Source organism: Homalodisca vitripennis, chromosome 5 (genome assembly GCF_021130785.1).
Source record: "Homalodisca vitripennis isolate AUS2020 chromosome 5, UT_GWSS_2.1, whole genome shotgun sequence".
Classification (NCBI taxonomy): domain Eukaryota; kingdom Metazoa; phylum Arthropoda; class Insecta; order Hemiptera; family Cicadellidae; genus Homalodisca; species Homalodisca vitripennis.
Genome location: NC_060211.1, coordinates 23454220 through 23479232, shown reverse-complemented (window position 1 = coordinate 23479232; position 25013 = coordinate 23454220). Strand labels below are relative to the sequence as shown.

Below are 25013 nucleotides of genomic sequence, written 5' to 3'. Positions count from 1 at the left end.
TTATATTAGGCCTTCATTAGTATAATTTTTTAATCCCCAGTTTCCGCTCTGGAATTGGCTTTAACCACTCTCCCCCCACATTACTTTAAATCTGCCTATGCAATTCTTCTATTCTATTTTAAAATAATATTAAAACTGAAAACTTCTCTACACAAAAATACGATAAGTTGTTAGCAAAACTCAAATTAATAACAAATGCAAAGGTGTTAATCAGATATCCCGGGGTGAAGTCTTTCGTTGCGTCGAACTTGTGTGGCCTTCGCTTAGGTTGAAATGCACCGTAATCTGATAGGCCGCGTCTTTTGTGGCGATGTCCCAGGAAATACCTGAGTGTTCTAACGTAAACAACTGGCGCTACACGAATAAACAAAAACAATTCTGTGGTTGAATGAAAACAAACCCGACAGCTGAGAACGTCGTCAAACATACGCACCAGATGAACCAGCCTGTTGATTGGTCGTTGTGGAAGGCGTGAGATATCCTGGCACGTGATTGGGCCTAGTCGAGAGGCGCGGAGAGCGAGTCAAGGTCAGAATATTGTGACGGCATAAACAAGTTCGTAATATTTAAACCGCGAGGACAAAAACAGATTAGTCAGTCAGTTCAATAGAGGAGTGTGTGCACGACAGAAGTGACCGCGCGTGTTGTTTCGGCCTAGGCGGACAGTCTGTTGTATATCTCATCATATTTAATTGTTTACTACAATAGATTGTGATATATTTTATTAATTTTATCTATAGACTGTTATTTGTGATAATATTATTGTGATGTATGGACTATGTATTTTGTGAAGTGGTTTGTGAATTTTGTCACTGGAGATTGATCATTATATTGCAATTTAGTGTAAGTATACAAGTCATAATTTTTATCGTTCAATTATTGTTTAATTCTTCAAATCTAAGCCACTTAAGAATGAGGACAGATGTTTTAAATACATTGTTTTATCATAAAACTAACTTGACAATAATGCGTGCAAAGTTTCAATCCTGTTTTGTAATCGGTTTTGAGTTTCGATAACAATCAATACAACAGTTTGTGTTTTTAATATTATCGCAACTCGATGGTTACAAATAAACCTAGTAAGGAATATTTTACTCTTATATTTAGTTTTTAAAAGTTAACAATGTGCACAAAGCATGTTGGTATTACTTAGCAAAATTTGAAAAACAATATTATTTTGAATTAATATAACTTATATTGTTGTCTAGCGAACAATTTTAATGTAAGTATCTGATAAATAAAACCACTACAAAATATTTCACTCGTTTTGGTGAAAATCCAATTTGGTAAAAAGTATGGTATTAATCAGATTAGTGGTTGAGAGATCATGTTTCTACTATGCCCAATAATGTTTAACCACTGTTTTCGAATCGTTAGTTAGCAAGTTAATTAAGATCGGTTAGTGAAGTGAACATAACGACAACGCAGCCCATGAACGTATATAAGGGGGGGGGGGCGCGGAAACTCAGACCCCCCCGAAACTTTGAAAGAGAGACATTAAAACTGAACCTAGTAGTTTGTTTTAAGGTAGGACACATTTATAAGGCCTTTAAGCTCAAAAGTTCCCTGGAAAAAGATTCCCGAGCTCGTATTTTTCGACGATTGTTATACCGTACCTAGTAAACCACCCAATGCATCACTCCCCTCGAAATAGTTTTTTTATATACGCCACTGCCTCAGTCGGTGGAAAACAATACAAACTTTTTTATTCATCACCAAATAGATTATACAATTGATGATGACGTTTCTTTTGCCGAGATTCATAGTAAATGGTGTAAGTAAGTGGACCCTTCTATCAAGAACGTAGCCAGAAATAAATTTTTGGGGGGTCAAGACGACTGATATTTTCCCGTAGTGGACAAAAAGTAAGGTGAGTGCAATCAAACCGCTCATTTCCCATTTTGTTCCTTAAAATGTTCTTGTTCCGTTTCGATGTTGAGAACGAACTTTTAGCAGTACATGTCAGTAATACTAAACAAATTTTTATTGGGGAGGGGGTCTGGGTCCCTTGGACTCCCTCGCTGGCTACGTCCTTGCCTTGTATATAACAGGGGAAAAGGCTGACAGTTTAAACGGCGGATATAGTGTAACTTTGGAGAAATGAAATAACCCTTCGTAGATAAGAAGTCTAGGGGTTAAAATGAGTTTGATACATTCACTTCTAGCAAACATACAGAGAATGTTAGTTTACAATTTATGGGAGTAATATTGGGTAGTCCTCTGATTACTTTTCTGTTGATCATCATCCTGGACTATCCTTACTATTTGTAACAACAATAGTAAATGTACGAAATTATATTATCCTTTCAAATGATCCATCTTGAACACAGAAAAATGAATACTGCATGGTAAAGAAGCACTGTATGTCACTTTAGATTTTGTATATTCGTGACATTTTTACCTTTTTACACTCTACGTTTGCGAATAAAGACCGAAGTTAGGGAAATAGGTCAAATTTCCGTAGAAGTGAATGTTAAATATCGCGCCACCTTCATAATCGTCGTTCTCTTCTGTCATTGGTTCTCGCTCTCGCGCGATATCCCCTCTTTCTTCGTAGAAATCAGCTGATGTGACGTTTGGCGTAGATTGGCTGTCCGGTTGCGTCTGGTGTTGTGTAGGTAGCGTAAGAAGAGGAGAAGGGATAGAAAGAGAAGAAAACCAGCTGTCAGTTTGTGCTCTAAATCAACTCAAAATTCTCTGTGTCGTTATTTATTATTATTGGCCTATATCGAATTTAATAGTGTAGTGATATCATGTTTGTTTGAATTGGTTTTCAATGACAGTGATTTAAAATTCTTTGTGTATCGCAATAGCTTACCGTTGATTTGAAACTAATGTCGGCTTATCTAGAATAATTCTCAAGAACAAAGGATTTCAAGAAAGAACAAAGGATGAATTTAGGCTACTAAATTCAGGAAGTAAAACCTAAGATGTCATAAGATTGGATTCACTTCATTAATATAGTTCCTGTAAGTTTTGAGTTATATTTTAGTTCAAATAGCATATAATTAATTATAGTGCATGGCCTGAATGAATGTTTGGATTGATAGTAGCTCAATTTTAATGTTATAAAGCTCTTGGAAATGCTTACACCATAATAATAAGCACAATGTTTTATTGGATAAGAAATTAATCACATACTATATGACTACAATTTAGGTATAAGTAGGAAGGTTTGAGCCTAGGCCTATTTTAAGATGTGCATTTTTTAAATCATAGTCTGTTTAGAATATCGAACAAATATTCTTCATTCAATGTGAAGTGCTCAAAGTTTAAATGATTAATTTAAAGGTTGGTTATAGTATGTTAATTACACCCCACAGTATAGTCAACTGTTACTGATTAATCTTTTCTTATTAATGTTAAACATATTTTCAGATTGTAAACAAAATATTTGATTTAAAAGCGAATTAATATAAATAAAATTAAAAGCTAATCTAAATAGCATTTAAAAATTATCTTTGGTTCAAGATAGTCTGTTGTTGTAGTTGTTTAAATAAAAATTTTCTTATCAACAGTCCCAATTGTTTGTTGATGGTTATTGTCCTATTTTATTTATGAGGTATACCGTGTATAATAAATTGATTCTTTTAATTTCAAACATGTTACTTATGTAGAACCCTGTTTTAGAAACACTGTGATATTGATGGCTGCAATGTAATAAGCAACCACCATGACAGTCGATAATCTAACCACATATCGGTTTTAAAATATTTACGTAAACTATTGAATACAGAAACCCTAGTCCTAATTATAGTTATTTACAATTAGTTATTGCCACCCTAAATAACAATATTGTTTTAAATTTATAAATGAAACAAATTAAAATCATTTGTGTTATACTTTAGTAAGTTAATGGCAGCAAATACAATGATGATAACATGCTCTTTGTGTTTCAAGGTGTCAGATACCTATGTTTATCTTTAAAATAGTAAGAAATAAGTAAGTTTTACACTGGTTTGTTTGTTACATGTAGGCTAATACATATATTTGTTTGATTTTTAAACTAATTATATAACCATTACTTTTTCAGGTTTGTATAAAAACATAGGTGAACTATATATATATATAATTATTTTGAATACCTATATATAACGTAATTTGGTTTAACATGTTGGTTCAGTAGTTTAAATATCAAGAAATATCAATAATTTGATTGTTGTGGCGGCTGTTTATTAAAACTGCAGTGATATCGATTGATAGTTCTGTTATTTGATTTATGAAATATTGGTGATGATACTAACTAAGTGGTATACAAACAGGGTCTGTTTATTGGTCTCTGTCCAATTTAAATGCTAAGGACAATTACATTTTCATGTCTTTGAAACATATTATTATAACTTAATACATAAATATTATTAAGCCAAATTTTAAATTTTTTTTGCCAAAGAGTAATAAAAGTAGTTATTAAATTTTGAAACTAAATGCTTATTTAATACTGTAAGCTAGTTGTTGATAGTTTATTATTTAAATTCCCTAGACATATTAATATATTAAAGTAGCTGCAAGCTCATTGGACAGCTGTGGCTCCCCTTACTTGTGGTTAGTGATGAAATAAAGTTAAAGTAAACAATCTGGTCTTAGTTACACATGTGTAATGATCTAAATATAGTGAACGAGAATCCATCCTCATGAGACTGCAGTGGTTCAGTACACACTATTAATAATGTGATGAACTTATTTATGGTCTCATGGAACTTAACACAGTGGCCTATTTATTATTTTAAAGAATCTTGGCCAAAAATGAATACATCTGAATACTAAGAAAACAGTTCCATAGCTTGCATTGCTTGCTTAATTAGCTTGCTCAAGGCCTTTCAACGTACCATAATTATGTTTTTTATGTGATATTGATTTAAAAAATATTTAATATAGCTTCCTTACAAATTTGCTTTATGTTGAATGTTGTTACAATGGTTGTGGACATTGGTATCCTTTACTAGATGTTCACTATCCCAACCTGTACCAGCAATAAGTTCACTGCATTAAAGTTTTTATTAGTTGTCCTTATGTAGTAAATATTAATCATCTTAAAAATAATTACACATACCTAAAAATACAACCAAAATAATCATGCTCATATTCAATGGATGGATTCTCTATTATGTATATCGTCTACTTGACATTATGTATATGGTCTAAATAATGCAAGTATTGGCTGAGGTCTTGGCTCATTACCTTTGAATGATCAAAGTAATTCATTAACTTAATTTCTGCATATTGTCTCCGGAATCATCATTTCAGATTATAATAATTATTTTAAAGTGTTTTTTTTTTCACTGAAAGGCAGTGAGTGACATATCAAACAAATACGTTTTTAGAAATATGTTTCCAAACTTTTTTCTGAAGGTTTCTGACATGTATACTTTATTACAATAAAAATGGTTTCTTGAAATATTTTTTTACCCTAGTTTTGAACATTCGATTAAAAAAGTTAAAATTAAAACAAAAAATACCAATACATTAAATTTAATAGGCCTACTGAGTAAATCAAGACAATAATCACTAAGATTCTACTATTTAACTTATAGATGAGTTACACCAGTTTTTGTAGGACTTTGTCAAAAGTACCATTTTGAGGCTAGCCTTTTTGGTTGCAAGTAAACTGGATTTAATAGCGGTGGTGTTTAGAAGTAAAACTGAATTTTTGGGCTGGTTTCAAAGGGTTAAGACTCTTATTACTGTACAGGGAATACCTGGTTTCTACAGTTGTATAAATATTAGCCTATATTAGTTTCATACATGATGATAAATTGTTATATTAAAATTCTTAAATAGCTATTGTGTGTTTAAAGCAGTACGTGTGTGTGTGCGTATGCACGTGCACGTATGTTGGAAGTTCAAAATAAGAATTTTAGGTACACATCCAGTAGCCTACATAATTAATTTACGAAATGTTAGAAGGTAGATTGGTAATCAATTTTAAACTATTAGACCATGTAATTATAAAACACGTTAAAAGTATTACATTTTATATTGTAGTACAAATAGTGTCTTAAAAATTTGTGACATTCACAAAAATAATATATACTGTGTGTAGTGTGTTCTAAAAGTTCACAATTTGGTAATAAATAGACTATGGTAGTTTAAAATAATTTTTGATAATGCATAAATTTGAATTGAGTTAACTAAAGTGGCAAAAGTTTTTATTATTTTTAAATAAATCAATGCAGTAGAATCAAAGGGAGTTGGTCATGCTAAATGTTCTCTCTCTCTTCGTGCAGTTGCCAATTCCTATTTTGGGATGTGCAAATTTTGGTGGACAGCACGATTCTAGAACATCTCTCAGCTGGCTTTGTTCCAAGATGACCATGCATAATTTCTCTTTCCCAGTACCAGTTGAGCGAGTTTGATTTCATTTGTTAGCCTTATAAACAATACAACTGTATACTATAAATATGTTGATGGCTATTGGAATAAACATTTAGCAAAAACATTTACAGTAGTATTAATTTTATGTATAAATTTAGAAAAGTAATAATAAATTAAAAGACAGTTAAAATGATTAGTTTTTGTGATTGTTTAGGTATGCACAGCATGAACTACTTGGGTAAGTTCATTAGCAACTTCCGCTACGTCTACAATGAAATTAACGCAGCAACTCTGACTGGGGCCATTGATGTTGTGGTCGTAGAGCAGCCTGATGGCACCTTTACCTGTTCTCCGTTTCACGTTCGTTTTGGAAAGATTGGAGTTCTGAGGAGCAGGGAGAAAGTGGTCAGTAAAGTTACTCTGACTTGTTATAAGCAGTTGATTTTATGGAATTATACAGCAAATTATAGCATAATCATAATTATAATTGTTATTATTATTATTATTATAATTATGCTAGTTATTATAGTATTGAAATTTTGCTTCAATGTACTACAATTATATATATATAAGTTGATACTTACTATCCTCACAAGTATTCTTCACATTTGAGTAAAAAATACTTTGGTTTCAAAGAGACAGTTAACTTATAAAGATCCTTTTTATAACAGTATCATTTTGAAAAGTCCTTTGATGTGACTTCAATCTAGTAACATAATCACAACAAACAGCACATTTAGAATTCAGTGTAAAATGTAGAATATATAATTTAATGTGTAGAGTTTAAATTGCATGTTTAAAAAGCCTGATTTACAGTGATGTATTGCGTTTAATTTAGAATCTCATAGGAGATAACTTTATACAATGCAACACAAATCTTCAAGTAGTAGTACTATCGTCTTCGTATTTTATAGGTTGACATTGAGATCAATGGAGAGCCGGTCGATATTCATATGAAACTTGGAGAGTCTGGGGAAGCTTTCTTTGTGGAAGAAGTTCCCGTTGATGAGTTGGGAGATGAGTTAATCCCTCCTCACTTAGCATGTTCTCCCATCCCAAGAGAGGGCAGTTTTCATGAGCGTTACCTCTTGAAAGATGACAGCCTCACCGAGAGTGGTAACCATTGGGATCAGAGGTAATTTTATTTGTCTTGGAAAATAAATAGTTAACCTTCCCAAAACAACGTTAGTCCTTAGTTGGGTCTATATTTATATCTGTTATCGGGTCATAGTAGAAACTCTTATATTGATTTAAAAGTTCGTTGGAAGGGTTTATTTAGTTGTTAAAGCAGTTTTAATGTAATCATGAAGTGATTATTCTCAGATTTTATTATTTGATATATGGAATTCATTGCTAAAAAAGTGCGGAATTACATGGTTTTTATGGAGAAAATAAATGCAAGCTTTGTTATGTTCAGTCATCATGAAAAATCAATATGATTTCAGGTTTGAAGACAGGGCCACTGATGATGAGAGGTTGAAAAATGAAGGTGATCCAGAATTGTCTGGGACCCCGAAAATAGTGGTCGCTGGTGGTGGAAGTGTAGTGAAAACATTCAAGGCAGAGACAGTTGAGCGAGAGAGTGGTCGCAAGTTGAGTGCTGCCAGTGCCGATTTCAAGCCGATAGAAAGGGAGTCCGAGAGCTCTACGGATTCCATTCCGAGCAAGGGTCTGAGCGGACTGGACCTCAACAAGGACGATGACTCGCCGCTGTCGGAGAGAGTGTCTACGTCACTGCCCGGCAACAAGCGCAAGCGAAGGAAGAAGTCCCTCCTGAAGAAGAAGACCAACAATGGTGCCCAAAGGAGGAACAGCAATATTGATGTCGCCGATATCAGCAATGAACCAAAGAAGGATCAGCCTGATTTTGATTCAATTTTCCAGATTGAGGATCTAGGTCCAGATCAGGTTAGTTTAACCAAACTATACTTGTTAAACTTTTATTTCTCCTAACAATTTATTTATAAAAATCGTTTAGGTCCTGGATTTATTTTTAGGTTTCAATATTAATTCATGACATAAAATAAGGCCTACAAGAGAAGAGTCTGTTTTAATTAAATCTAAAGCAATGTTATGTTCTTATTCTGTTAGAGGAGCAAAAATTGTAGTTATTTTTTAAAAGAAATAAAATTGGTCGGTTTCAGAAACCAGTGACCACCAGCAGCTCTACTGTGGAGGTGCCTGACAATAGCAACATTGAGGAGTTGGCTCACATTAAAGATGCGCCTGTCGAGTCCGACATACACTTCTTTAGTGACACCGAGCTAACTCCAGGCTGTAGGTGAGTGAGCTACACCACCAGGCGGAATATTTGTGATGCATGTCTTAACATTTGTTGACCTCATGATTTGAGTGAGTGACCTCCACAGATAAGACATCGGTTTTGTTGTTACAACATTCTTATCTGAGATAACATGGTTTTTACATAGGCATGGGTGCAAGGACAGTCAAGGTCACTTTCACAACTGCTAACTTTTATCACTTTTCTTATGGAATAGATTAACAAATTATCATAATATCATCTTTAGTAAATTAATTGGCTACTAAGATATCAAAATATTATCACCATCTGAAAAGGATGAGTAAAAATTGTATGATTATTTATTGTTTCAAGTTTATTTTTAACAATGGATAATTGGACGTTGGACAATAGCCATTATTAATGATAGATATAACTTATAACAATAGTAAGTGTCATATAATCCAAATGTTTTATTAATGAAAATGTATCTCCTTTTCCTAAGTAAGTCATTATCTCATCAACACATACTAACTAAGCTTACTATTGATAACAAAACAACAGGCATTAATTTTCATAATAATTTTGAGATTACTTTATCGTTTTACATTTAAAGCAATAATAATACAAGAGTCGCACTAGTCTAAATCCCACTAACTACACAAAACAATACTAAGACTAGACAAACTTATTTTTTTCATTGTTACCAGACAAATGTTTTTGAAAAGCTTGCAAATATACAAAAGTTAGGCCAGCAAATTAAGGAGGTAACATAGCAAAATACCTGCATCACTCAAAGCATTAAGATATTCAAAATCACTCAGTATAGAGCCGCAGTGAAGGTGTTGAAGGTCCAAATTAAAATGAGCTTTCTACTTAAATTTGGCAATATCCAATGATAAAAATAAAAAAGTTTGTTGTTTTTAATATTTATTTTAATTTATTCTTATAGTTGATATACAAAATAGGTTTTAAATTAATTTATTAGATCAATGATGGGTATCATAGTTCTGAATCAGTAAAAGATTATTTTGCAGAAAGAAACAAAATATTAAATATATAAATTTTTGATCTCTTAGAAAACCATTCTTTGTTACAAGCTAAGAGATTGCTTTGAAAATAATTTCTAATAATTTCTGAATTTAATACTTTTCTTGCAATTTTGTTCCCAACAAAAGTTATTGTCAGATTTTAATACAATAAATAAGACATGCGTTTTGTCATGTTGTCCTTTGTACGATAAAGAATAACTATTGTCACAATAACTAATGAAAGAGCCTCTTAAGTTCATACTTAATTTACTTAACTGCCATAATACATTTAAAGGTACAAAAAGGCAAATTTTCTGGATGATATTCATTAAGAGTTGTTTTGGTTGAAGCAGACCAGAGAGAATTTGGCATGTTGTTTGGGACAACAATAACTTTTAACTTCATGACTTGGCAACAAGGTGGACAACACCCTTGTTTTGTACCTTGGTGTAAACAAACGATTGCAAACATGATGTGTCATTTAAAGGTGTTGAAAATAGCTGGAATATTTGGTCAAATAAATATGAATTTCAATGAAAAAAATGGCATACTAAAGAAACGTAACAGTGAATTGTCTGAAAAACAAATCACCAGCTATTAGTATTAATTTTGATCTTTAGTGATTCTTAGATCGAATTAAACTGAACATGTTTGCTAGAAAACTATATTTTATGTACATGAGTAACACTCATATTCTATCCTAGTAGTGTCAATCATTTTACAAGTTTTAAACAGCAGACTTTTTTGGGATGTCACCATTAAGAGGTTTAAAACAATAAATATAGCACAGGAATTATGATCACTTACGTATGATTATTTCAATAACCTATGGTAAAATGAATTTCATACATATTAGGTGTAGAAATGAAATGTTACGTGAGTTTCTTGAAAAATGGGTTTACACAAAATGGGTGGAATAAAAAAGGTCTGAGAACTGAACATTGAAAAATATTATATAGTTTTAAAAATACAGGTATATAAGGAACCAAACTTCAAAGGAAAACACAAAATCTAGATTGTCTTGTAATCCATGAGGCCTACAAACAACTATTATTTATAAGAAAAGAGTGAAGTCTAGTTATTTGTTGTTGATAAATAATGTTACTTATTTATTTGTTGATATATGTAATAATTATTTATAAGCAGTCATAGCACTAACATTAAACAAAACAAAGATTTTCACTAATTAACATTAATTATTTTTATTGAGTACAAATGATATATTTCACATACTCAACAAAAGATGCCACAATAAACTATGTTTATTCGTGATTTTGAAAATCAGAGCAGAGGGCTAACAACAAAGAAAGAATACTAATTAAATTACAAATTAATTATAAGAAAACACATAAAAGTGTTGATCTACAACATCTGTGTGTTGACTCAAACTTTTACATTCAAAATAATTGCAACCTTACAAAAAGCTGATTGGTTGTTAATACATTTTATGTATTCATGATCATAGTTTTTACGGTCCCAATGTGTACATAGAGACCATGTGGAAAACCTTCAGTCCTAGGAACAAATTGCCACGTCTATATGTACCAAGGGAATAAGACCATACTCAAAAATCACCAATTGTCTAAGTGTTAAACTACTTAGATTGAATATACAATCAACTGTTAAAGGATTATAAAGTTTTTTAGATATCTTTAGACAATTATCATTACAGATAGATAATTAACAGATAACTATCGTTAAATTTCAATGAGAGGTAAATTTGAACACTTGTGACGAATAACAGTCAGTATAACTGACAGGGTCACTCGAGAGGCTGTGGCAGACGAAGCTCCATTCCGTGTCATCACAGCGTCCAGCATCATCACCGTTTTGTAACTAACCTATCTCACAATTATTGTAATCTGTGTTTAGTGTAGTCTTCCCTGCCTGAGTGACCCCTTCTGGACTACAAAGCATGAAAATATACTCTTTTGGTTCTTTCATAGACAACTGAACTGGTTGGTGGTTCAATTAGATTGATTTAGTCTGGATAGTTTAACGATCGTGTTGGTGGATTATCTCCTATCGTGAAAACGTCAAATCGTAAAGTACTGCTGCACCTCAGATAATTGTTCTATTGAGATCTCCAGTCAGATCTGTTGTCAATGATCGAATTCAATAACTCGTTTCTTGTGATTTCTTCATTTTAAAATCTTGCCTGTGTGTTTTTCTAATGATTATCGTGTTACCCATGTGCATGAAATTGCCAATATTAAAAATATACATTTTGAATGGTCAGTGTCTGATGGTTCACGAGGTGTTTGGACCAGTATTTAATTCCTGTGTAGCTGAAACCCTCTGAATGTCTTTGCTAAAGGCATGACAAGCATGAACAGGCTCTCTACTAATATCATACATACAGAAATTGTCTGAAATATTTCATATACAAGATGTGTTGTGCATGATACCTTAATGAAAACTTTATATTAAGGTGAATAAAGTATTAAAAGTTAATATTTAATGCAAGTTTGTGTAATTTACATCCAAAATACTACCCCATTTTTATGAACGATACTCTTTTGTAAAAAAAAGCTAAACAACAATGATCATAGTAGCGAATTAAATACAATAAAATTCAACTACCCATCAAGAGGAAATAACGATTACCACTGGAAATTTGAACAACATATCACATGGTGTAGTATTTTGAAAATGACAGACCTTAGAGAATCAAATGAAGAAAAATATTGACCTGCATTCCATGTGTTTATAATATGTATGAGAATATCTTCAACCTGTGAAAAAGGAAAAGCTATTGGTGGTCACCCTCAACCAGCCAAAACAAGTCGATCTCCCAAGTCTTGACTAGGCTAATTTAGTCTTTTTTTACAAAAAGGGAGACATGTTCTCTCCGACATAACAAGGTAGAGTCATAAGGTTTCCGGTATCGTTACCTATAACGAAGATGATGTTTACTTAAGAGAAAGCCAAATTTTGCAGAGAATTTCTTAGAAATAGTTGTGTTTATTTGTTAGTTTTTGAAAGTCATCTATCAAGCAGTGAGCTAACTAACAAAACATAAGAGTGGCATGAACATTTTCGTAAAGGTCATATAAACACCTTTTTTTCCACTGTACATATGTGGATCGTACTATTGCTTTGAGTTGAACCAATTTTATTGTGAGGTTTTGGAATATTATATTGCATTTTTCACAGAACTCTTCATCATGACGATTTGAACATTCATTTACTCCTTGAAAAAAATAAATGTGGTATAACTGTTTCATAGACAAGGTGAACATAACTGATAAAAATCATAACGTCTTGAAAAAAATTGTGACATGGTGGTTTTTGTTCTAGCCTTTGCTAAAATATGTCGTCACATTTTTTTAAAGACATAATTTCAAAATTTGACAAATAGGCACAGCACTTTGGTCAAAAACTACCTAAATCGTCTAATGGGAGTAACAGAAATAAGAAGCAAGGGGTTAGCGCTTAAACTATCAGTGATGCCAACTGTAGGAACAGGAATTTTCCCTTCAGCCAACCACACTTAGAATGTAGGTAAAAATTACAGAATCTTTTTCACTATACCCTGTATCTTGTATCTGTATCAAGAGACATTACCCTTATATAATCTGGAAATCCATCAACATAGCGTTAAGTAACAGTATCAACTTTTGTTGTTATCAAATTAGTTTAATTGGACCATCATAAACCATTATCACATCATAGTTTTCTCAGTGTAGTGAAATGTGTAAATGTGTGTTGGTAGCCCGCATGACAATCGGCAGTTCACCCCGGTGCAGAGTGACACAGAGTTTGAGATCAAACGAGGAGTGTCCGAGGGCGATGAGTGCAAAGTCGGAGAGCAGAGCCACCAGCAGTCCTGGCGCTGGGGAGAGCTGCCCACCTCAACCCTTGAGGACGCCACCAAGGAGGAAGGTAACGTCACTGTGTTACTGGCACCGTAACAAAATTACTTTTTTTCTATAGTTTAGTAATCAAACGTAACATGTTGGGCAGCAATGAAAGTTTTCCTTTAATTTAAAACTAGACAATAATTATTGATCACATATTTTAAAACTTCATTTCATTGTCACTCAAAGAACAAATTAATCTATTTTCAGTGTTTTCGGAAATTATTATTTATTTAAGTTATTACTAATCTGTGTATCAAAGGTTATCTTCAGAATACATTTCATCAGATGGAAAATTTGTAACATCAATAATTTGAAATAATAAAACTCACATCAGTGCCAACCAACTGCCTTGTAACCATAAGGTCCTCCAAAAAAATTTTTTTCAGTTCTTCAATTATTAAAGTATATTTAAACATTTGGGAGTATATTTATTTAAATAAGTATAAACTAAATAAAACTCATGTGTGAAATTAAATTAATACCTTGAATTTTATTGTTGATGTTTGAAATTTAAACACTTTCTTAGACATTTAAACAACAAACCGTGCAATGCTGTGCAAATATACGGTCATATACAAGTCAAATAAGTTAGGATTGGATATTAATTTTGTTATTCTCGGTTCTTTTTCTTTTTTTTATTCAGTTCACATCTAAAGTTACTTTGTAAATCATACAGCAGATGTTACTAACAAAAACATTTCTGTTATTATTTGCCTATTTGTAAGATATTTATTTTTAAAATTGTACCTAAAAATATGTTTACAAGATCTTAAGGAAACAATAAATTGTGAGGAATTTCCAATAGTTTATGAAGTATAATAGATTATTTAAGTACCCTAAAACCTATATGACTATAAAACTATAGAATCAACTACCAGATGACTTGAAGAAATGCAAAGAAGACAAGAATTTCAAGACCTGGTTGTTACAGAAGTCTTTTTACACTTTAGAAGAATTTTTAAACGCCTGACGTCATTTCTGTACTCAGTTTTCATGTAAATAACGAATTTGATTATTAATATAATGTAGTGCAGGTAATTACCAGAGGTGCACCTAGTATTGTTGGTGCTACCTTGAGAATAAAACAGGAATTGTAATCGCAGCAGATAACTATAACGTTTACTGACGGAACATTCTCTGCCAACAGCTCAGAGGTCCATGTTGCACAACATGCTGGGATTCATGAAGAAGACCAAGCACATCCGTCATAATCCATCGCAGGCACAGGATGGCATCTACCTGTCAGACATCAACGTGGAGGATTTGGACCCCGAGGTGGCGGCCCTGTACTTCCCCACCAACTACAAGCAGGCCCACCCTCCCACAGGTACAGTAGTCTTCTCGCAAGGGATGTTTTGTCATAATAGAATGAAATTTCAAACCAGTTTTATTATTCTTCGTGATAAGATTTAGCCAAGTTCAACATTGTAATGAGTTTAAGGTTACACATTTTTTATAATTTCTTAATAAAAATTATAAATTTATGTAACAATAATTATAATTATAATTGTATGATTCTCTAAATAAATAATTATAATTTATGTAACAGAAATCAAAGGGAAGGATGAGGATACTGAGAGTGGCAACGGACCCTCCCTCCCCCACTCCCCCCACAGTGTGGAGGGGGCCATTGGCGGCCCCAAGTCAGTTGACAGTGACTTTGAGGAGCCTAAAAAGTGAGTTTAACGTATTTCAGTATCAATCTGAATTTGATAAAGCAATAACATTGAACAGCCATACGCTGTTAAAATAAGTAATATAGTTCAAAATTAAAATTAAATGGAAAGTAACATATACATATACATTTGTTACATATATACATTTGGTATTTATGTTGGAATAAAAATGGCCAGCACACTCTGAAAAGTTTAATAGCTTTTGTAGAGTAAGAACAGTTCTTTTTATGTTATAATGTAAGAAAATCACTTTAATGTATGTTTAAAAATTGGAATGCATCATACTTTCACCTTAGTTTTGAACTAAATCTAAATAAAATAAATAATTATTTAAAACAATTGTTTACCTAATTTTTTACGGAAAATTATTGTTTACTAAATTATAATTATATACTAATTGTAGATTTATCTTTCCAATAGAGTTGTATTTTTTATGTGACAAAATGAATTTTAAATGCTCATACATAAAGTCAACGTTCAATTTACGTAGTTAAATAAGCTGTTCTCGAATTACATTGGAATTACATTCTTGAAAATAATATGAAGTGTGAATTTGGTACAGTAAACATATAAATAGCTACAAAAATTATAAAAAACTGTGTTTTGATCATAGTTTAAAAAAAATTTGAAGCATGTGTCATATTTGTGGTTTTAATTTACGTTACAGATCGTATGGTGAGATATCTATGTCTCTTTGTGGGGGCCTAACTACAACATCCACACCGTCCGAGGAGGCGTTCTTGCACCACATCATCACGTACGATGAGTTCGTTGCCAACCCCACACTCATTACCAGCCCTAACCTGGTTGTCCGAATCGACGGCAAGATGCTCAACTGGCGCACTGCCAGCCCGGTCATTATGGCTCTTGCTGCTTTTCAGAAGCCACTGCCTCAGGTATTAAACCTCTCTTGTTAATGTTTGGATTTTCCATTGTGAAGGAAAAATCATTTCTTGGATGTTGATTCTTTTAAGCCATCAACATGACAGCACTTTCCAACATCAATAATATCTCAACGATCATTTTTTACAAAACTTATTTCTTCCCAAGATCATATGACACAGTCTTCTTCCACTGCTCGTATCTGCCCATTTCCTCTCCCAAGTATATATATATATAGAGCTCTTTACTTCCATTCTGCTCTTAAGCAGAGTACATAAAATCTTCACCTGAGAAAATGTTTAAATCATTACGAAATCTCTGAGATGTTGAGTGAGACTTCCGAGTTTTTCTGAATACAAAATTAATACATTGGACGTAAAATTAATGACACGTTTGGAAGTAAATATAAATTATTTAAAGCTATAACAAAGCTGTGAGAGTTTGGTAGAAATAAAAAACTGGCGATTTAGTACTGGTTCCAACTTAGAATGTGCAGAGGTTTAACTGAAAGTTTACGTGTGCAGGAGGTAGTGTCGAGCTTGTGTGCAGAGTTTACGCCACCTGGGGTGTCTGTGACTGACCAACGCCACTCGCGCCGCAGTTACAGCTCCTGGTTCACTTGGGGCGTGAGAGCGCCACAGGCAGGTCAGGGAAATTTTAAATTTGATTAAAGATTACTTATAATAATCTGATAATAAACCAAATTGACATACCTAGTTTTTATATGGTAAAATTAATCTCCAATCTGCAAAATTTAGGTCAGAAGTTTTCATATTCGTACATTCAATTTTGCAGAGCCTGTAGATGGAAAGCTAGATGATCAGAGATTGATGGATCAGACAGCGGTGGACTCAGCTGTTGCCCCCACCACTACGGCCAGCGCCACCGCCGTTGTCAGTGTCACTAGTAGTCTGTGAGTACACCTGCCTCGTTAATTAGCTATTGAACAGTCTAAATTAAATCATAAAAAGTACATTAGGTGATGCTCAGAAAAGAGTAAAGCCAATGATTGTTAAGTGTTTAGCTCATACATACTTTTTGTCATGTAACAGTATAGACAATTGTTAAAGTATTAGTAAAAGTTAACCGTTATTTTTCAGAGATGCTGGAAAAGATAAGGAATCTGATGAAATTCCCAAACCAGACACAGATCCTTTCTTAGATGATAAAGTGTAAGTAAACCATGTACCAGTATCTGAACTACAAATTTTAGGAAATTAGGGGAAGTAGTAAATTGGTGTGAAGGTTAATAATATTTATTTTTTCTTAATAAAAATTATTAAATACCATAATAATTGACATTAAATTTAAAAAGCAGAAAAGAGAATTGTGGAATGTTCATTGATGCAATATTTGTTCATTATCGTGTAATATTTTACAATTGGTAACGTATTATCTACTGTATTAATATATGTTTTTCATCATAACACCTTTTGATTATGATTACTTTTAATGATTGAGTTTTTAATGTACTCAATTTTGGTAAATATTTTTACTAAATTAAAGTTTAATTGATTGTCAGAATGCGATTAGTTGATAATCAACAGAATGTGAAGTCATATTAAGTTTGTGTTGTTAATCATTTTCAGGTTCGCAACAGGAGATCAAGGTACTAACTCATCGGATTCGGACTCGGAGAATGAGCGCAAGAGGCTCAAGTCCCAGAGCCTCAGTATACCCCTGTCTAAGGACGGCCGCTTCAGTCTCGGCTCAGACAAGTTCCGCAAGACTCTCAGGTTAACGTCTGAGCAGATCGCCAGTTTGAATCTCCGAGATGGAGCCAACGAGATAGTGTTCAGTGTTACCACTGCGTATCAGGGCACCAGTCGCTGCAAGTGTTTCCTCTTCAAGTGGAGATACGATGATAAGATTGTAGTCTCCGACATTGATGGAACTATTACAAAGTAAGAATGTCCACCATTCGAATATATATATTTTTAATCGAGTAATGAGAAAATTTGATTGCTTAAAAGTAAAAAAGTTTTATTAGGTGTATTAGTTGCTAAATAAAACTTGATAAATATAAAAACTATGTTAGTGCTGAATAAAATCAATAAATACTAGCTATAATTTCATCTAACAATAAAATCAACATCACCTCTAAATTAAAAAACGAGGATTTGGGAGGTCAGAGATCACTGCTCAAAGAATGATTCCAAAGTCTTCTATACTGATATATTCCTTTTATTTCACTGTAGTATTCTATACTTATACTATATTATAAAAATGGAAAAGGGTTGTATATATTAAAGTCCTTTTTAGAGCATCAAGATTTGTTGTAGTAAATTGACTAGCAATCATATTTGAATAAATTGGCTGCCTTGAAGATCAGATTTGACTGACAGAAAACTAACTGTAAGTCTCATCTCCATCTGACTCTCCATTTTGATAATTGCCAAATTTGATAATGTTATTCATTTATCTAATGTTTATATTGAACGAATACAAGGAACTGATTTCCTTGATGCATTCCAAATGATAATATACTTTTGTTCAGACCTAATTGACACAACATATTTCTTTGTAATTTTGTATCGAAAATACAAGTTATGGCCATATCTGACTGTCACTTTTTTGCTATTTGTTGTGCGTATTTTTTTCTGATGGAGGTTGGCATTAAAGTAACCTGTCTTGCCAACCAACTGCTGTGTTCTAATGTTCGGCCTATGTGATTATTTCGTCTACTGAGCTAACTTTACTGCTGAAATATGTCACTTCTGACTGACAATACCATAAAAACAATACAAATTTCATAGTATTCATGGACGAAAATGGAATCTTTTGTAAATGGTAACAGATCACCAGTAGTTTAACAGAAAGAGTATAGGTCGCAGCACCTACCAGATCAACATAAAATCATCATCATCATCATCAGACGTTTCCGTTATCACGGGTCGTCGTACACAGCCTCCTCCACTTTTGTCTCTCATTCCAGGTCTCCTCTTCCTCCACCTGTATTTTCTGTAGTCCCCTTCTCTCTATGTCTTTCCACACTTGGTCCTCCCATCTTCCTCTCGGTCTTCCTCTTGGTCTTCTTCCTCCTTCCTCCTTCTCCAGTGCTATTCTAGGCATTCTATTATCTCCCATCCTCTTCACATGCCCCATCCACTGTATTCTTCTTCCTTCCATTGTCTCTTGCAGTGAAACTACCTTCAATCTTTCTCTGGTTATTTCGTTCCTTATTCTATCTCTTCTTGTAGTCTTCTCTATCCCTCTTAAAAATCTCATTTCTGCAGCTTGCAATCTGCTTAAATCATTTTTAGTCCACGTCCACGTCTCTGCTCCATATAATAAATCAACATAAAATAAGCTAGCATTTATAGACAGACATAGTGGCTGGTTAGATATGGCCAGCGCAGTTTTATGTTGATGTAAGATGTCACTCACTCAATTGTGTTTGGGTTTTAATATAACTGTTAACTAATCAGGCATTGTAATTGTGTTGTCAAGGTCTGATGTCTTGGGTCACATTCTGCCTATTGTGGGCAAGGACTGGGCCCAGAGTGGAGTTGCCAAGCTGTTTACCAAGATAAAGGACAATGGATACAAGCTACTCTACTTGTCTGCTAGAGCTATCGGTAGGTTCACAAAGGATTTTCTTTATCATGTGTGTCCAACATGTGGTTTTTCTTATTTCCATATTTTATACGTTTTCACACTATCAATAAAGAATGTAGAAAGTGAAGTTTGTTATTATTATATTCAAGTTGAATTAATTAATCTCAGTTTAGTTGAATGGATTAAGAAGGTTGATTTAAACTTGGATTTAAAATAATAGGTAACCCATTTAAAATAATTTCACACGCCAAAAATATGCCATATATACATAAAAAATTGTTTTGACTGCAAACTATCACATGATATACTAACAAAATTTGAATTCTAAAGTCATACAAGCAAAAAAGCCGATTCATTTAAGTGGAGAGAATCTCTACACATTTTAAAAGATTTATCTCCAAGGGATCATCAGAAAGGAGGTTGTTGTTGTTGTAGATATCATTGTATGGATTTCTTATTTATTACCAAAAGAATTTCTACTATTTCTTCTATTTTATTGGATTTCTTATTTTCTTTTTAATAAGGAAATAATAAATTTTTAATTCGTACCCTTGTTACTTATTGTTGGTATTTTGACACAGGCCAGTCCCGGTTGACAAGGGACTACCTCAAGTCAATCAAGCAGGAAGATCTCTCCCTGCCCGAGGGTCCGATGTTGCTCAACCCCACCAGTCTTCTGAATGCTTTGCATACGTAAGTGTTCATTTTGGCACATTGTACTACACAGGCCAGTCCTCGCTTGATTAATTAACCGTTATTTAATGACTTTTCACAAATGAGTTCAATCTTTAATTGAAAAAAATTAATATGTCCTATTTTTTATACAAAATATTTCAAATCTTGGATTTCGCAAAAAATGAGTTTGGTCATTTTAACACAAATATTTAAAAAAGTTTTAGTGATTGTAGAAAATTGTGTGATAAACTTATTCACCATATAAAATATAAAAAAATCAAGAAAATTACATTAATGTTTATGTGTGTTTAATGGTTCTAATTTTTACTATTGTAGTAAAGGATGGGTCCAAATTTTGATTATACATATCTATAAAATATAATTACCATTTATCATAGTGATCACCATTTAGTATTTTGTATTGTTTTTGGTACATTTTTGGCAACTGAGTGTAACTGAAATTAACTTATTTGCAGATTCTTATATAAGAGAGTATTCATGTTTAAAATATTAATTGGAGAATAATATTTAAAGAAGTGTCTGTAAATCTTAGGTTCTTAAAAAAATTGTTTTAAATTTACAAAATGGTGTAAGATTACAATTATTATTATATAAATGTGTATTGTTTCTGTTTTACAGAGAAGTTATTGAAAAGAAACCTGAAGAGTTCAAAATATCTTGCTTGAGGGATATCCAAGCCTTATTTCCCGCCCATTGTCAACCGTTCTATGCCGGATATGGAAATAAAATTAATGTAAGTAAAATTTTATTTAGAACTGTAGGTATTTTGTAAATTGAATTAATTATTACGAATAACTAGTACTTGTAGTGTTTCATGCAATTTTGTACGTATATTAACATGTCTGTTTCAATATTTCCAATGCCAATGTACATTTCTTTAGCTTTAATTTGAGACTAATTACAATGTCAACAACAATTAGTAACAGAATAATAAATATTCCAAAAGCTGATCTAATCGGCCTTCGGCACTTTTCAGAATTGCTTGAGGGTTGATTACATCGACCCTTGGCACTGAAAGGGTTAAAGGTCAACAGATACCAGTGGATAATCTTGTCCCTTCTGTCCTATTGTGTGTTTTATGTGAACAGTGTTTAGTACGGAGCAATGTTTCAGGATGTCTGGGCGTACCAGGCTGTTGGGATACCCATAGTGAGGATATTCACCATCAATCACAGAGGGGAGTTGAAGCACGAATTGACTCAGACCTTCCAGTCCTCGTAAGTTCATTGCTCTGATACAACTGGGATATACAGTATAACTGCATGAGAGGGGGGTTATCCTCAGTTTGTGAGACAGTTGTTACTCTATGTTTTTATGTTTTCAGTTACTCAGGGCAGAGTTGTATCGTGAACGATTTGTTTCCGCCGCAGATTGCCGGCTAGCGTATAGATCCACTTTTAAGTTGATGGCTGTGAACCAGTATTATTGGGCTGTCTCATCTTATTTTGTTAAGTTATAACTGGGTAAGCCGATGAGCTATCAGCTTTGCCAACCTCCCAGCATGAGCTTTAGTCACCTGGTCCTTCCGAACATAACAGTGTCCGCACTCTCGCCGCTAACTTACCGTAAATGTAGTTTCATGTAAGTGTTGTTGCTGCGTCCTTCTGTTCTGGATATTGGGTCTCTGACATCATGTGTTGTCTTCCAAATTTTACTCCATTTGTTGTGAAATGTCTGTGGTGTTTAATACATGTAGGACTGGAGATACAATATACATAAATCAATAGAACCTTTTGTCAATTTTAGGGTCATGATGTCACTTCTAAATCTACATTCCACTCACTTTTATTTTAAATATTCATGATATTCTGTTATGAAAAATATATGTAACATAAAATTATACGTCATTAAATGTTGCAATAAATACAGAAAGGTTTTGAAAATAGCGCATAACTCAGTTTTACACTTTTACACAAAACTCAGTTACACACTTGAAACTAAAATAAACTTAGTACTGTATATAACGATTTTAACATACACTTTTAAATTAAAGTTCCATACAATTACAAATCCGTAGTTGTTTTAGCAACAAACAAACCTTAACATACTGTAAATGTTCCAATTAACTAATACTAGCCAGTAGTAGTAGTTTGTATATAATACAATTTCTAACCTAAAATTTGTAAAACTAGCATATCTATAAAAAAAAACAGGTTTTGGATTTTATAAAATTTAAATTTTGATCAAGAATTGATTGTTTTTATTATAACAGTTTTGTTTTTCCTCCCTTTGTGTTTTTGTGAAGTTAAACTGTCTTGTAAACACTGAATAATTTATAAAATCAATATTCATAACAATATTTCAACACGAAATTTGTAAACATAGCTAGATGTTTCATTATTTTAATGTTTAATGAAAATAGAAAGTTTATAGTAAAAATTATCCGGCAATGTTCTCATTATATTTGTTTGTGTACTTAATCACATTTAATTGAGAATTCTTCATTGAATAAGGCTGGTGTTTGAAAATTTTCAGCAGTGAAGGCATTTTAATAGTGCAATATGGTATCATTGTTAAAAATGTGTTATCCTTATTGTTACATAAATGTTGGGCAGTTAGTTCTTGTGTTTTCAAAAATGTTCTTGTTAATGTTTAGATTTTTATAAAGGTGATAGAATTATATCTCTTATTCTTTTTAAAAAAGAGTATTAAAAATCAGCATTTGATATAAAGTGGTCTCTACTATGCTCATAGAAACTGAGTATATATCAAAGTAGTAGGTGCTCTAAAAATAAAAATAAACCTTTTTTACAATTTAACAAAGCAATCTTAATCGGAAAAAAAAAACATGTTTAGTAATGTATAAAAAATATGATTATTACTTGCCAATCTATCTACATCTGATTGAAATGTAGATTTAATAATAATATTAGAGAGATGAAAATTATTTTATAAATTTACAGAAAACCAATTGTATGTCATTAAATAGATTAGGCGATATTATTTCTGTTTTCCAATGTTTTTATATTGTGTAAATTAATCTGAAAATATTAAATTGTTTTGATTTTTTTTTTATTTGAACACTGAGGGAAGGATTTACAGTTTGGAGTTGCCTAAATTATATTTTAAGTTTTGCAGAATTTATTTTTATTTTTATTGTGGATGTGTGCTCTCGACTGTGAGTAACTCATAGCTATGATCTGTCCAGGTATTCCAACATGACCTACATTGTGGACCAGATGTTTCCGACCAAGCAAGATGGAGGGGCCCTTCTCGACGACTTCTCGCAGTTCGTCTACTGGCGAGAACCCATTCCGGAGATGGACCTCCCGGCTCTCTAAGCTTTCAAGAATCTCCCAATAAGACTTTCTGCAATTAGTATTGTTGCGCTTCCCATAGATTTTGCCATTACTGTTACCAAGGACTTTGTTTGTACGTGGTGCTATATCGATACTTGTGCGTCTGTAATTTTATTGGTTAGTGCACAGTATTTTCATCTTGTAAAGACTGTTCAGTTTTGTACATTTATTTTTATATACAGTTATTAATTTTTGTGTTATCATCAGTGTTGTATGAAATGCAATAAAGCACTGATCAATCGCTGTATTTGTGTTGTGCTGGATCTCCCTCAAATAAGTGTATCCCACTGCGTGGAGGAAGGAGAAGAAGGGAAGATGACTTCTTCGCTTAAGATGGATTGTAGATTTAGAATAATAATCATTCAACTGACATATGACACAATCCTCAGTTCACTATGATTTATTGGAAGGACTTTACACCTTATTTATTCCTCTCTCCTCCTCTCCTATCAGTGTTCCATAGCAGTTAAGATGGGAATTATTGCTTGTTTCTAAATTTTCATGGAGTCTCAAGTAAAGTAAAGGATGTCTTATTTAACCAGGCAAAGTTAGGGTTAAGAAGCCCAGTCTAATAATACTTAACTTGGTGATCAACGGTTTGAAATTGACTCTGAACTACCACAAATGGCCGGGCAGGCGGGCTGCTTGCAAGGACAAAATCCATCCAAGCAGCAGCCATGCTCAACGTAGTGTGATTCAGTTATCTTGTGATAACCGCTACACTGCACCATTTACAGCAACATAGCACATGTTTATAACATGTTTTTATTAATGAAAATCTCATGTAGAATATCAATATATCATTTTGTATTATAATCATTATTATCATAAAAATTAGTGATTCTATAATTTTATTCTGTGGACATTATTTGCAATTATCAAACTGTTACAGTTAAAACTCATTTTTCTTTTCATATATTTTGTAAACAATCAAAAAAATTATCGTGACATATGTACAAGTTATTGAGGGAGAATGATATTAACATATAATTGTTGGCTTCATTAATTGTTTTTTTAGTCACTGTATTGGTGACTATTGTGGTGTTAGCCCCACAGAAACAATGTTAAATCTTAAAACAAAAAAATTGTGTGCTAAGCCATGGGTAACAGCTAGTAAAAAATAATAATCCTGAAGTATTTTTGCAGATCCTAGTTCCTGACTATGGTATCAGAATTAAGTTAAAATTGGTTAATTATTGTTATGATTAATTAATATCTAAAAGGATGAATTAGGTATAACTAGAGTGTATAATACAAAAAACAAAATATTTGGTAATTCTGAAAGTATTGTTTTATTTTTGAAATAAAAAGTGAATCTTGTTTTTTTTAACAAATGAAACTCACGCTGTATTAATTGTTCACTCAAGTATTAAAACCTTAGTAATGTTTTACACCTGGGTTATCACTGAGAAGAAATTGTTTCATTTTGGTTCTGGTTTCCGATGTGAATATATCTT

General features: G+C 32.7%; 1 protein-coding gene across 4 annotated transcripts; it reads left to right on the top strand.

Annotated features, from left to right (window-relative positions):
- Positions 1 to 581: 581 nt before the first annotated feature.
- LOC124361846 (phosphatidate phosphatase LPIN1) lies at positions 582 to 23803 on the top strand. Of its 4 annotated transcripts, none has more exons than XM_046815867.1 (19): positions 582 to 843; positions 6527 to 6717; positions 7227 to 7447; positions 7758 to 8220; positions 8457 to 8593; positions 11343 to 11414; positions 13298 to 13467; positions 14593 to 14772; positions 14995 to 15121; positions 15789 to 16017; positions 16528 to 16648; positions 16799 to 16916; positions 17104 to 17175; positions 17593 to 17907; positions 19454 to 19581; positions 20143 to 20254; positions 20876 to 20990; positions 21371 to 21474; positions 23406 to 23803. In XM_046815867.1, the coding sequence occupies exons 2-19, from the start codon at positions 6529 to 6531 to the stop codon at positions 23536 to 23538; spliced, it is 3006 nt and encodes a 1001-aa protein (XP_046671823.1). In that variant the 5' UTR covers positions 582 to 843; positions 6527 to 6528; the 3' UTR covers positions 23539 to 23803. The 4 variants fall into 4 exon arrangements, with proteins under 4 accessions (XP_046671823.1, XP_046671827.1, XP_046671825.1 ...); XM_046815871.1 differs by lacking the exon at positions 23406 to 23803 and adding an exon at positions 21582 to 21696 and having other exon boundaries at positions 583 to 843; XM_046815868.1 differs by lacking the exon at positions 582 to 843 and adding an exon at positions 2641 to 2969.
- Positions 23804 to 25013: the final 1210 nt, after the last annotated feature.

What these genes read in the sequence shown, in the direction of transcription:
- LOC124361846 (XM_046815867.1), top strand. Translation starts at nt 6,529, where the DNA reads ATGCACAGCATGAACTACTTGGGTAAGTTCATTAGCAACTTCCGCTAC. An exon ending in GGTAACCATTGGGATCAGAG is followed by an intron (nt 7,448 to 7,757) that starts GTAATTTTATTT and finishes ATATGATTTCAG; the next exon opens with GTTTGAAGACAGGGCCACTG. An exon ending in ATTGATGGAACTATTACAAA is followed by an intron (nt 17,908 to 19,453) that starts GTAAGAATGTCC and finishes TGTGTTGTCAAG; the next exon opens with GTCTGATGTCTTGGGTCACA.